At 39.4% G+C, this 15,065-nt stretch overlaps 1 protein-coding gene and 1 non-coding gene across 2 annotated transcripts; one reads left to right on the top strand and one right to left on the bottom strand.

The window, feature by feature from the left end:
* Window positions 1-1,201: 1,201 nt before the first annotated feature.
* trnat-ugu (transfer RNA threonine (anticodon UGU)) lies at window positions 1,202-1,273 on the top strand. The gene has a single exon. It is a non-coding gene; the product is annotated as a tRNA-Thr (tRNA).
* A 1,835-nt stretch (window positions 1,274-3,108) lies between these two features.
* Window positions 3,109-10,565, bottom strand: cyp24a1 (cytochrome P450, family 24, subfamily A, polypeptide 1). The gene is made up of 12 exons (XM_074641238.1): window positions 10,135-10,565; window positions 9,414-9,604; window positions 9,207-9,300; window positions 9,029-9,122; window positions 8,176-8,267; window positions 7,720-7,831; window positions 6,386-6,531; window positions 5,492-5,658; window positions 4,305-4,383; window positions 3,954-4,151; window positions 3,718-3,829; window positions 3,109-3,543 (listed from the first exon to the last, which is right to left on the bottom strand). Exons 1-11 carry the CDS (start codon window positions 10,399-10,401, stop codon window positions 3,719-3,721), a joined length of 1,551 nt encoding a protein of 516 aa, XP_074497339.1. The 5' UTR covers window positions 10,402-10,565; the 3' UTR covers window positions 3,109-3,543; window position 3,718.
* Between the last annotated feature and the right edge of the window lie 4,500 nt (window positions 10,566-15,065).

Below are 15,065 nucleotides of genomic sequence, written 5' to 3'. Positions count from 1 at the left end.
AGGACTTTAGCCTGCTTTAAAATAAAAAAACATGAAAATCTCACTTTTTTATAATATGTCAGGAGTGGTAACCGGGAATCAACCCGCCAACCTTCTACTTAAGGGACTGCTGGTCTTTTTATCAGCTTAAGCTCTTTCATAAAATATAAAGGTGCTTATGACATATACCCACCTGAAAGATGTGTGATAAGTGTGTTGACTGGTCTTCAGCGGTAGCTAGTCAACAGCCAACCGAGGAAATTAAATCGGGTGTCTGTAAACCTGCTAAATAAAGTGAAAACATATAAAATAAAGCATATAAGTAAGGGCATTTAGGCCTAAAATTCAGGTGTTGCAGCACAAGGATAGAAATAATTACAGATAAAAACAGAAAGTAAAAAATAAATAATTAGAAGAAGGCTATATAAAATAAAAAGAACATATACAAGAGCAATTAAAGTCAAAATAACAAGGCAAGAGAGACATAGTGGTGTGATTAGAAGCAGCATAGTTTGCAAGTAGGCTTTATGTAGAGTGTACACCAGAATAATATTTAATATGATGCTAGTGTTTGTCTGTATTAATATATGGTAGAAATATAATATAATGTATAGTGTAATAAAATACTATAACATTAACATAATATTGTAAAATATAGTACAGTATGATATGGTGGGATATAAAATATAATCATCATATATATGCTTAATTTGTGTCTCAACAAAATCTATTTAAAGATGAATACATTCCTTGAAAATATAACTCAAGAAACTTGTTTTCAGTTACAGTTAATACATAAATAAACTGATCAATTAAAACAAACGTAAAAAAGTAAAATAACATAAAAAGCCGGTGAAAGCAGCTTTTGGCCACTGAGTGGCAGTATTGTACAATTATCATCCTACTTACTTTACCAGTCAGTTCATCCAAATGTTTTAAAAATACATATACTTCATGTATATGTTTCTCACTCCTCTCCTGTAGTCGTTGTGGTTTTGAGATATCTGTCTATAAATCCTGGTGAGTGATTGAAGAGTCACTTTCAGTACTTTCCTCAGTCTATAAGACAATATAAAGTATTGTATAAATTAGTAAAGTCATTAAATATTAATTAAGTAAAATGTTTATTCACGTGGTCTGTAGTAAATGTGTGGATTATGAAGCTCTTGTACTCGAATGTCTCATTTTTGTTTTCGACACAGACCAGATGTGGAACATCTGTGGCTCTATAGCTCAGTGGTAGAGCACTGGTCTTGTAAACCAGGGGTCGTGAGTTCGATCCTCACTAGGGCCTAGTTTTCGTTTAAGTTTTCCCCACTGAGTACAGCACACTTCATTTGAATTAATGAAGTACCATGCAACACTGAAGAATTGTAACAAAAACTTTCATTTCAAGACCTAGTGTTGCTCTCTGTAATCAACAAGTGTCACTATGAACAGCTTTAATCTGAGTTATTTCTTTGGTAGAAAGTAGTTTTTTATAAAAAAAAAAAATAATAATAATAAACTAAACTCAAACCATACATTCCTTTGTGAGTGATTTGGACAAAAGTGTTTGCTGTTTGCTATTGCTGTAATGTAATGTTACAATCTACATGCCTATACCACTACCACTAGTTATAGGTGAAAGTATGTTCTTTGTAAATTTAGTTGAACTGATCCTTAATATAATAAGTAACCTTTATAATTGGCATTAACAGAAACGTTATTCACATTATTCACATCTGCACACTTGAAGGGTCAGTACACATCGTAACATTACAGTTTTCTTATATAATTAAAGATATTTCAGACATTTAAATTACACACATTCCTCCTGACTGGTGAAGCTTTTTTAAGCCATGTTTTTTTTACCTCTTCTGGCTGGTTCACGTGTTGATGTCACCTGAGGTCACATGTGAGGCTTCAGGCAGTCATGCGAGTCACATGAATCGAGGGTGAAGTGGTGTGAAACTGCCATGGAGGGGATGTCAGGACAACGAATGTGAGAGGCTGATAAGTGGTGTCGCTCATCTCTTCAGGCTGTCCTTAACACTGAGGTAGACCGAGCGTTGCTGGAGGAAGTACGCTACACAGATCCTTTACTTTAAGTAAAAGTATCAGGACCACAATGTAAATTTAGACAATGACAAGAAAAGGTCCTGCAAGTAAAAGTACAGAAGTATTATCAGCAAAATTTACTTAAAGTATCAAAAGTAATAGTGCTTGTTCTGCAGAAAAATTGCCTCTGTGACTGATATATTATCGTATATTGAATGAATCGGTTGATAACATTGATGCATCAATGTGTAAGTAGCATTTTACAGTATATGATATATGCAGTTAGGTAGTTACCCAAACAACAACTGTTTATCACTGGTGCATTATTGTGTAAGCATTATTTTAATGTTATAGTTGACTGAAGTGAAGCTAATATTGAATACTTTCAAGGGGAAATATGGAAAAACTCACTTTTTTAAGTGCTTGTGCTCATACATTTGGGTATCTGGAGCGCCTACCAACCCACAAACTGTGAAATAAGACAACCCAGACAGTTTTTGGCTGGATATGAAAAACTTTTTTACAATGTTGATCAATGGGATAACTCACTTTTTAAAACAAATCTGCTGTTTTGCTTGTAAAATCTTGGCTACTTTCAGCTCTTCCGGACTCTAAAAATCCTTCAAATGAACCACTCTCATAACTCATGTCCACACTGAGGCCTGAACTTGTGACGAGGAGGTGCACAAGCAGACATCTCCTCTTTTTAAGGAGTCACAAGCCAACAAGGTCCGGGATCCACACAGAAAATACATTATGCTAAAAACACATGTGACAAATAAACTTTGTCTGAAAGTATTTAATCAAATGTTTTTCTTCATCTGAAAAGGATTTACATGTACAACATGTACAGATTAGTTTGAATGACCCTGTAATGATTTTAATCTTGCATTGGACCAAGCTCTAAAGAAAACAGCTTGTCTAATAATGAAAAGGGAAGCATGCATACATACTTAGCTCTAAAAAAACTAAGCTTTTTAAACATTTATTTAGCTCTGTTACTCAAGCTGTAAAGACTCCAAATCACCCAAAGACTTTAATACCAAATCTCGACAATGCACCACTTTGAGAAATAAACACAGGCGTGGCTTTGATACATTCATGAATGTTTTTATTTCAGTGAATAAAATATGTCTCTACATAAAACAATGTACAATATCACAATATTATAATGGCACTTTATATACACAATGAAAAATAAACATATGCATGACTTATATATATAGTTATATAGATAGTTATTAAACAAGGAAAAGCAACAGTTACACATTTACATACACAGCTGCCTTGGTACAACATTCAATTTGTACATAACAACTGGTATTTCGGTCAGTCATTATCAGTCATAAGTAATAGTTTTAAATAAGTCTGAGGTATTCATGGCATGATTACATGTATAATAATTTCTGTGTCTTTTTTTTCTATTTACAGAGCAGCAATACAAGGAGTCACTGGACCATCAGGGCCAAGGCAACAGAGGTATCATCTTTCTGTCACTACGTCCACAAGAGGTGAATATGCAGCCTGAGAGCGGAGGGAAAGAAGACATAATGAATTAGTATGAATGACACAGTATCGCTCATGTCTGAGAGTGGTATCTATCTTCTCATCTAACGCTTGGAAAGAAAGAAATAGGCTTAGCGTATTTCCCCCCTAAAAAATTAAAAAGCAAAAATCCAAGTAGAGAGATTAACTCACCTCATCTCTTGATGAAGGCAACGGGAAGTTCTCTGTTGGGGACCAAAAGTCCTGAATGGATCACGTCGAGGGGCTCATTATCTGTTGCCACGATCTCATAATCTCTGACCAACTGTGAGAAACACAATGAGAGTTGGATTCGATCAGTCGATTAAACTTCGAGAGAGTCATGTGACAAAACAATCAGTCTGTAGTGGCCCACTTGTAACCTGCTTTAATGTGACTGATAATCTTACCCAGCACATGGCCAGCTGTAGCTGCAGCTCTGCCAGCCGTCTGCCGATGCACATCCTCTTCCCGATACCGAAGGGAACGTGGGCGAAGGGGTTGATGGTGTTGTTCTCCCGCAGCCAGCGCTCAGGTTTGAACTGCTTCCCGTTGTCAAAGTACTCCTCGTTGGAGCCCAGTGCGTGGCTGTTTATCATTAATACTGTCTGGAAATGAACAAAAATAACAATTAAAGCATGATTATACAGTAGATTACAAGAGTAAAGAATCCAATAAAGACCTTAATGGTTACTGTAAATTAATACAGGAATGTAATGTGCTCACGTCAGGTGTATGGAAACAAGAACTAAGCCACTTACTCCTTTGGGAATGGCATAATCTCCCAACACAGTGTCTTTGTCCAGAGTCCTGCTGGTGAACGGGACTGATGGCGATAACCTGTAAGAATTAGAAAAAGAAAAAAAACAGCGCATGAGAATACGGCCTCGTGAAGCTCTATGGCATGGCATGACACACATATCTAAGCTGTTCAACGGGAGCTAAACAAATTCCTGATGTTTTCCACAGTGTAAATTGAGGTGAGATATAATCTCATATACATTCCCAGTGTGATGCGGTTACGACATTAGCCTTAAATAACATGTTAGGCAACTTGTGACTGCACAAGACGATGGGGGGAAAGTGGGCTCTAAAGGGGGTTAGGCAATGATTTGAACGTGACCATGGGGTTTAAGCCGGGACCACCGGTTGTTGCCGCTCATACCTCCGTATCTCATGTCTTTGGCAGTCATGTGTGTGAGTTTTGCCCCTTAATCTCCGTGGTACTGGGTGAAATCATGATGCAGACAGTGTGTCTGATTGGGAATTCATCGGTGGATGTTATGTCATGTCACATGTAGCTACAGCCATTTTTTAACTTGACCCTGAGCTGTATAGCGTAGGTATGTATGGAGTATTCACTTAATAACAATGTGCTATGATCTTCTACAGAGGTGTCTTTCAACCCTGTGCTGCATGGTGTTCAATGTGTCATATCACCATTTTATTAACTTGTAACTGCATCTTTTAACATTTTTATCAAGATCTCCATCATGATTGTTGTATTTTATTTATGTCCTATTGCTTATTGCTGCTCTGCATGTGTCAAGAAATGACTATAAGCAGTATTGCTTGGCTGTGCTGCATGGTTACATGTACTGAATAGTGATATTGTTGATGTATTACTGTACTAATGTTTTGCTGCTTCCTGATGCTCTGCATGGCTTCTGTACATTATTTCTTGAGAATGTTTATTTTGTTGCTGTCTTTATGTTGTCTTGTTGTCTTCTGTCTGTAAATTTTAACGTTTACCTCACCGGTTTCAAAACATCTCGCTACAGGACTGCAGTTGAAAATTAGCCAGCTCGCATTTACAGAAATGTTAATTAAGGTGTTTTCCTTGGAAAATAGTCTCTGCAGTGTATTGCCTGTTCATTATTTCTCATAATGTAGCCACAGTAGCAGTCAGCAGTGTTATGTAGCTCTTCTATTTCTTGTTGTACTGTACCTCATGGACTCCTTGAGGCAGGCCTTGAGGTAGGGCATGGTCTTGATGTGCTCTCCACACGGGTCCTGGTCGGGAGCCACCACCGCTCTAATCTCCTCCAGCAACTTCCTCTGAGCTCCGGGGTTACGTGACAGGTTGAAAATAGCCCACAGCATACTGTTGGCAGTCTGAGAAAGTAAACACAGCGAGGGAGAGAGAGAGAGAGAGAGAGGGAGAGAGAGGAGATGTCACTTAGTGAGTGCATTCCTCAGTGGAGTCCTGAGGGGAGCAGAGGAATGTTTGGGGTCCCTCAAAGGCTCCTCAGTTACATCCACATCACATTCATTTTCTACTTTTGAAGCACTGTAACTGTTTGTTTTAGAGACTAAACAGTTTTTTTCTTCTTTCCCTCCTCAAAGGAAAACAGGCAAAAGGTAAAACGTTTAAAAGGTTAACATTCATAAATATATGGTGCTGTGCCGCAGCTATGTGATGATCTATTTTTCTTTAAGAGCACAAACTGTAAATAAACACTAGAAACCATCTTGCATTCATCAGCCGCGATGCCAAATCAGTAGTAGTAGTAGTAGTAGTAGTAGTGCTACTGTAGTTCTCCTACACGCTTGTCAAATGGGAAAAGTTTCAGTTGTTTGCAATCTGCAACCTCACCGCTAGAGACCAGCAGATCCTACACACTGCATCTTTAAAGCGGTAGTTTGACATTTGGGGAAATAGCCTATACGTTTATTTGCTTTCCTGCTGAGAGATAAATGAGATGATTGATATGAGACTGGCATTGAGCTTCTCATCTAACTTCAAGCAACTCAGCAAGAAAGCGATTAAGTGTATTTCCGAAAATATCGAACCATTCCTGTAACTTAAATGCATGTCTTTGTAGTACAAAATGTTGCTCACCGTCTCAACTCCTCCGATCTGCAGCTCTGTGATGGCGGCGTACAGCTCCTTCTTAGAGAGACAGCTTTGATGTAAGATGTCACCGATGAGGTCGTCCGGAGCTCTTTCGGCGTTTCTCTTCAGCTTCTTGTCTATGTAGACTTTGGCTGAGGAAACACAAAGCAGTAAAGATGTAATCATTCCCATTTCCACTGGGTTAAATTTCACATTTGCCTCAAAGTGATTTGGTGTATTCAGTGTGTGTATCTGTCATGTCCCGGGCTACTTTTTGATGTGTGACCAGTGCTCCTCTTTGTTAATATGTGCCAAACACAGACAGTTTTCTCTGCTTCTTATATTAAATACCACCTGCATTGAGAAATCTGATCATTTGTTTGGAGCGGATTTTCAGACCTTTTGACTTTTATAGCTGACCACTAGAGCTGGAGCAAGAAGCTGATTAGCTGATTGACAGAAGATTAATCTGCAACAATTTTGATGATCTATGGATTGATAAAAAGTCATTTATCAAGGAAAAATGACAAATATTTGCTGAGTCCAGCTTCTCCAACATGAGGATTTGCTTCTTTTCTCTCTTTTGCATCATTGTAAAGAACATATTTGGCTTTTTGACTGTTGGGTCGGACAAAACAAGACATTTTTGTACTATTTTCTGACATTTTATAGAATGACTAATGTGATAGTAGAACATGTAAAGTAACACCTGTGCTGCAGTGTTTGTAATGTGGATCAAGTTATGTCAGCGTTAAAGTCCTTTTTCTTTGGTTTGTCTTTCTCATGTATGATCTATGTACGGGAGCATGGCAAGTCGAAGAATGTATGGTGTGTGAAATTAAATGTCCACTTTGAAAAGGTCTGATGTTTTGTCCTTACATAACATATGATCTGAGTCATATGGATGACCGGCAATGCCTCTCTGTTCCTGTACTTGTTTGATCCCTGACTGTTCATGTGAGCCGTAAGCTTATAAGGGCTGAGCATCATTTCAAAATCACATGACACAAAAACAAACTAATGTCTGACTAACAGTCCAACCAGCATCACCATCATCTTCCTCCCACTGTGCCGTCCCTCCCACCTCCTGCTACTACAAATATTTGGCAGATTTCTCCCTCTTAGGTCATGCGGTTTACTACGACTCTGGCAGCCGTTTACCCAGAGTGCCAAGTACACAAAAAACACTGAGGCACTCAGTTCAAACCCACCAGCCCTCCCTCTGTTCCTCTCTATCTGACCTCTGAGCTCAAACTGGTTTGTACATCACGGAGCGGTGAAGACAAACTGTACTACAACTTTGTTTGTGTTAAAGTGTATGTGTGTGGGTATATTTGTACCTGTGCTGAAGATGCGGTCCCATGCTGCTGTGTGGTCCTGCCACGTTTTGGTGTTGAGGCTCTTGTGGAGCTCTACCGGCGTGACCATCATCATGCCAAACGTGCTCATCATCTACGCAGAAACACAAAGAGGTGTTAAATCTAATCATCGCCCCACTCACACTGAAAACCTTCGTTGCAATCTTTTATCAAGGTCCTCTGTTGTTTCTTGCACCCTCTGCCCTGTGAGACCTTTGTCACTGTGTCACTGTGTCTTATCTTCTCCTGGACTGTGGATGATATTGGTTTGCCCCAGTAAATCCCAGTAAAATCTCAGTAAATACAGTGAGAGTGAACGGCTTCAGCACTGCAGGTTGACCTCAGGCTGAGGTGAACCTGATGAACTACACGATGTTTCCACAGCGTATCACAGATAATCCCAGGCGTCCCCTCCGAGCAAACAGCAGGCGTACTCACTGTTTTCACGGCGGTGATGAAGTTCATGGCTTCCTCGTTGACTTTCTCCTGCAGGAGACCGAATCTCTTGTCGTAGAGGACGAGGCAGATGGCTGCACGACAAAGAACAGCAAAGAATGAGATTCAGAACTGAACGTATACATATTAAGAAAGACTTTTAATTTGAAAATAACTGGATATTCCTTTCTGCATACTTGTAAATCACAACTACTGATCTGTTTTTTATATAGTTAGAGGTCACAAAAATAACATGGCGTATGTATAAATTATTATAGATCCAAATGATTTGGACAAACAAGAATAGAGCTGATTCATTGATTGGTCAATCGACAAAGAATTGCAACTATTTTGGTAATCAATGAATCGTTTCAGTCAAACTTTCTCTTGTTCCAGCTTCTCAAGTGAGGATTTTTCTGCTTTTACTTCTCTTATGCAAGCTGAACTATTTTTTGGACTAAACAATACATAAAAAAAATATAATCAACAGATTAATTGATGATTAACCTGACAAAAAAGCATTGAGCCTAGAGTGCCAGCTATCACATATTATAACAGCTAGATCTCTCCATTAATGTGAGAATATACACATCAATGTGGATGCCACTGTTTTGTAACACAGCATGCATAAACCCACAACATTAAGTTTAACATCAATCACTACAAAAAAATACCATCAAGTGTGTTACAACCAGTTGTGTTGCACTGCATTGAAAACTACAATCTGTGCAAAATCACTCTGATGATCACCAGTCGATATGACAAAAAAACATGCATAACATTCAAGTATTTCTGACAAGAAATTCATTTGCAGCCCAAATGAATAACTAAAGGGGAAAAAAATAGTTGAACTTACTCTCAAACGACCATTTGTTCAGTTCGAAGTACAAGTCTTCAATCTTTCCACTGACGTTTATTTGTCCAATTCTGCCAACGAAGTCCATCAACACCTGCATTTACAGACAACATCTGTCAACATCTGTCACGAATAAACACATAGGCTATAAAACAAACTGATATATCTAAATCTTTACCTCATTTATTTTGCGATCAAGCTTCACCACCTCTGTGGGCTTCATGAGTTTCTGCTGAAAGGCGCTCCTCACTCTCTGCCAGTCTTTACCCTCTCTGCAACATACACACAAACAAGCTTTAAAACATCCAAGCTGCTAATCCTGACCAATTACACACACTTTCTATATACAAAGTATGAATAAAGGAGAAGTGTAAAGTGTACTTACAGAATGAGGAGTCCGTACGCCTCGTCTCTCATGTCTCTGTATGCTGTCCAGGGTTTGATCTCCAGCCTCTGAGGGTAGTTTCCCTCCTTCCTATAGAGCGCCTCCAGAAGGCAAGGTGCGCCAATGTGCACCGACTCAAAGGAGCCCAGCTTCATCCGGAAAATCTTGCCGAATTTCTTATGATAATCAACCTAAAAATAGAGAGACATTTAATCAGTCGGAGTAGTGCAATTTAAAATGAAATATTTGAAATATTCTCTTTTTGAATGTTTATTATAATTGCACATATAGCCTTTTTTTTATTATTATCAATATTTTTGAAAATCTTCTAAAATAGAGTACAAGTTTGTTTGAGTTTGGCAGGTTGCTGCCTCATAATAGTCCTCTCAAACATCCTCAGTATTGATTGTCATTTAATAAGTTATCCAGATCTTTCCATGTGGCCTCTAATTAATGTTAAAATCTAATTGGCATTGTTTTTTTTTAAACATTTTGTGTTGTGGCAATGATTTAAGATGTATTTTTTTTTTTTTTTAATTTCTTAAGATAATCAACCTAAAATAGAGAGATAATTAATCAGTCGGAGTAATGCAATTTAAAAATGAAATACTTTCAACATTTAAAAAAAACAAAAACATTTTTGTTGTGGCAATGATTAAAAAAAAAAAATAGTCTGTATTTCCTTGGAAACAATAGACAAAAGTTATTAATTTGACTGTACCAGTGCCTCGTGTTGTCTCGTCAGACCTCCTTTCCGGAGGAGTTGAACCAGACTGCCCACGAGCGGCCAGTTGGTGGGTCCGGGTATCTCGTCCAGGCCGCGCGCTCCTCTGGAGGCAGCGTGAGGACAGCGCGCAGCCTCCACACTCACAGCATCCTTCTCCTCCAGCACGCACACTGACGAGGTGGGCTTGAAGTGCTGCAGCCCGACTGACTTCTTCTTCAGGAACTCAACAATCTGAGGAACTTTTTGGATCTGAGCCCTCATCCTCAAAATTGTATTGAAAAAAAAATAATCTAATGTTCAACAGCTTTTCTTGAAAGTTTCTCGTTTTCTTAGAAGTGTCACACCTTACCGCAATATATATACCCTGACAGTGTTTATTCCTCCAGCGCACTGAGCCAATCAGAGGCTGGTCCTGCATGGTGTGGCCGTCGAGCCCACTATTCAGTTATCCTCCACGTTGGGAGGGTCGTATGTGACCCCAGATAGACCGAGGAAGTCCTCAACCCCCCCTCCTCGCTTTATAAATAAACACACAGGACACATCGGAGGTGACGCGGTTCAGAGTGGTCCGCGATGAGAAGAAGCGAAACTTTGGCAGAGCAAATACTACTGCCACACTTCTGCATCGTGGGCAAATATTTGACCGATTGCAGGTTGTGTGTTTGTGTTTTGGTGTGTGTTCTTTGTGGAGGGGGCAAGAGGGGGGTGTAATGGGGCATTTTCAGAGCAATTCTCTTTCTGAATATTTATTATAATTGCACATATAATAGCCTATTATTATTATCATCAATATTTTTTGAGAATCTTCTAAAATAGAGTACAAGTTTGTTTGAGTTTGGCAGGTTGCTGCCTCATAATAGTCCTCTCAAACATGGTAATCCTCAGTATTGACTGTCATTCAATACGTTTTCCAGATCTTTCCATGTGGCCTCTAATTAATGTTAGAATCTTATTTTGATTTTCCAAACTGTTCTAAGGGTGCACAACTTCCTTTTTTTTTATACTTTATTTTTTCCTCTTTTTAGGCGGTTTTCATATATGCAATCCACTGTTTGTAATTACAACAGTCTATAAACTAACTTTTAATGAGCTTACAGACAAACCCATCAAATACACTAGAGAAAACAACTTCAACATTCAAAACCAAAACAAAACCAAGAAAAGAAATAACAATAATAATAATGACAAAAACAAAGAGTAGAGTTAAAAAACAACAACAACAAAGCAAACAAAAAAAACAAAAAAACACAGGTAACAAAAAAAAAGAGAAAGGGTGCACAACTTTCTAATATAAGTGCATGTAACGTGTAACGCAAAGTAAGTAAATACAAATGCTTCATTTGATTTGATTAATCAGCTGTTTGATATCCGCTCTGTGAGTTGATGGGCTTGCCTGCAGTGTGTGTGTGTGTGCACTCCCATGCACACACACACACACACACACACACACACACACTCACACACACACACACACACACACACACACACACACACACACACACACACACACACACACACACACACATACATGACATACACACACTGCCCCCTCAGAGCTGGCATGACTTACGGTAAGTAACATGTGCCGGGCCGGTGTTGTTGCCCTTTAAAAGTGCTCATTGACAGACTCTCAGGTGACCTCAGAACAACCTTGAACCTTGACTGGACAAGAGCCACTCCAGGTGTAACACACACACAGAGACATCAAGTTACACGCGTATACACACACGCACACACACACACTCACACACACACACTCACGTACATCAATCAGCCCCATTTTGTTAGTTTAATCTGTACTGTGACTTCCTTTTGTGGTTTTGTAAGGATTAAACAAACAAGATATAAAGTATTGATTAGCGAGCTTTAGAGCTGCTGATCAACACATTTTGTTCCCTTTGAACGGAGCCAGGCTAGCTGTTTCCACCTGTTTCCAGTCTTTATGCTAAGCTAAACCAGCTGGCTGCTGGTGGTTGCTTCATATTTGGCGTACAGACCAAGCGGCAACTTCAAGGTGCTGAAAAATTTAAGCCAGTGCGGCAGTGCCAAAAGCTGCACGTCATCGAATGGCCACTTGAGGCTCCCCATACACCGCCCATGTTAAAATGCCTGACTTTACAGCAGAAATAAACATGTTTACGACCTGGTACAAAAAAACGTTTTTTAGGCAGAGGCTAAAAGATCTGACTATTAGTACTCTATAGTACGGGTCATACTTCAAAAACACTGGATCCTACAGTTCTCAGAATGTGAGACTATCCTCAAGAAGAACGACAGCATCAGTCGCTTCCAGCAGTGCCCAAGCCACTGTCGTAGTAATCATGATGGGAGTGAAGGAGGAAATCAGGTAAACCCGTCAAATACCACCGTTTGGTAAGTGCCCCTCAGCATCGAAAACCGACGCACGGAGGCACCCTTTACCACAGTACATGACGAACCGGGCTTTCAACTAACTCCAATGTAAGCCCATCCGTGGCGTTATTCGACAGCCGGAGCAAGTGACGCAGTATTAATAGTGTGAGAGTCCACTCAAGGCAGGAGGGTTGGTGGATGTGTCAAACAAACGCAAGACTTTCAACCAGGAGACCGGTGTTCGTGTCCCGTGTGAAACTAAAAGTAATGTTGACTTGTTATCATCAGCCCTGTGAGTCCTGTGAGTCGCTAGTCCTGTGAGTCGCTAATCAGTGAGTTAACGTCAACCACGACCGTTTTCTAACCCTAACTAAGTGGTTGTGTTGCCTAAACCTTACAGGTACTTCCTGAAAACTGAAGTTTCTTTTGAAAGGACACTATGCATGTGACAAGCGTATATTGACACACCGTCTCCAGTCCGTCCAAAAGTAACGCAACCCTGTGTGTCTACGATGCCAAGCGCAGGTATTTGACAAGTTGGGAGTAAAGTGAGGGAACATGTTGGGGTGAATGGTTGGATCGAGAAAACCTCAGGCTTTAATACAGGAGACCGCTGTTCGTATCCTGTTTCCAACTGACTGTCAGTATTGTTTTTTTTAGATACATTACCATGTACCCAAACATTAACCAAGTGTTTATTATTGTTACCCTGATAATGGTTATGATAATGAAGATCAGGAGCGGAGACAGACGTTATAAATATTCGGGGCTCATCTCAAACTGGGGGATCTGGGGGCATTATTATTACATTATTTGGGAAAAACATAATAGTTGCCAAGGAAAAAATCATCCTGTAGAGCATACATCATATTTTCTATCTAATTGTTCACCAACTGTCTTCATCATTCTGAAAACATAACACAACACATGTTGAAGATGACAAATGTTCACTCTTTACACTTACATAACACTTACACTCTTTTTTAAGTTGCATAACAGGTAGGGTAGGAATTTAGTGTAAATAGCATCACTAATCTTGAAACTTATTTTTGTTATACTATTGTATCTATTTCCCCAGTAAAAGAACTTTTGCTCCATTCATTTGCCGGTCCATGACACAAAGTTGAAGGTCTTTTGGAAACAAAGCTTTTGAGAAAATCATTCGGGGCTGGAGCCCCAGTAGCCACGCCCCCTCTCCGCCCCTGATGAAGGTCCCCTTTCCAACCTAAACCACAATCTTTCTCTAAACCTGACCAAACCGTACCACAGCATTGTCACATCATAAAACTGATTAATTTTTCAACAGTGATTTGTATCAGTATTGGAGGGAATCATTGACTGCATAAGAAGTGGACGTAGGCACCGTAACGTCACCCACTGGTTTGTTAACTACCGTTTTGAAGCCTTGAGCCATCTTGGTTTTTTGGAACCAGAAGTGACACGAGAGGGTGGAGCTACGTACAACTGAATGCTGAATAAGACATTTGTCGGCGACCAAAACAATCAACTTTCATGAACTGAAAACACACTGTGAAAGGGTTAAAGTTGTAAGACGAAAACAAGGACAACTCCCAGACCGGACAACGCCGTGGTAGCGACCTGTCAATCAAAAGGTAGCCACGCCCTAAAGCATACCCTGTTTATGGTCTATTTGACTCTAAATGGGACCATAATTTACTAAATGAACATCATGCTGTATTGAAGAAGAATTAAAACTAGTGATTGAGACCATAAACTCATGTTTACAATGTTTACTGAGGTAATAAATCAAGGGAGAAGTAGGCTCATTTTCTCATAGACTTCTATACAATCAGACTTATTTTTGCAACCAGAGGAGTCGCCCCCTGCTGGTTATTAGAGATAATGCAAGTTTAAGGCACTTCCGCATTGGCTGCACTTTTCCGACCCGGAGGTTGCCCACTGGAGGGAACAGACAGATGATGTCGTCAGATCAGAAAACATTTGCCGTTCTCGAGGGCACGGACAAATTAAGTATTTTGTCGTTTCATTGGAGGACTTGTTGCATACTGTAGCTGAAAAGCATTCTACCTTTCCTGCCTGGTAAATGTCCATGTCTTTCATACTTTATCTGTCCAGCTTGTGACAGGATGTCTGTTAAAAAGTCTAAAAGCCGAAGCTGTGCTAACCCCTGATGACATCACAAGGGTTATTTTCATAGACTTTAAAAAGCTCCTCTAGAGAGCCACGGAAGAAATAATTCAACTGTGTTCAGAAGCTGAGCAGCACTTCCCAGTAAAGTGAACTGGTCTCCATCAGAAAAACACTGTGAAGTGCTCCTTTTCTTCTGTATAATAATATTTCTTCTGTTTCCAAGTACTGTACAATTTTGATCATGGCCTTAAAGTGGTAAATTATTATTAGAGCATCGACAAAGAGCTGAAACAATTAGACAACTGACGGAAAGTTACTTTTATTGATGAAGGATTAATTGTTTCTGTCATTTCTTAAAGCAATAAGACCAAAAGGTTCTCTGTGCAGTAAATTGAGTATGTTTGCGTTTGGGACTGCTATGTCAAAGGAAAATGGGTACATTTTTACTATTTTCTGACATT

This window comes from Sebastes fasciatus, chromosome 1 (genome assembly GCF_043250625.1).
Source record: "Sebastes fasciatus isolate fSebFas1 chromosome 1, fSebFas1.pri, whole genome shotgun sequence".
In the NCBI taxonomy this organism is placed as follows: domain Eukaryota; kingdom Metazoa; phylum Chordata; class Actinopteri; order Perciformes; family Sebastidae; genus Sebastes; species Sebastes fasciatus.
The sequence above is the reverse complement of the archived record's forward strand: the minus strand, read 5'-3'. Positions and strand labels throughout refer to the sequence as shown.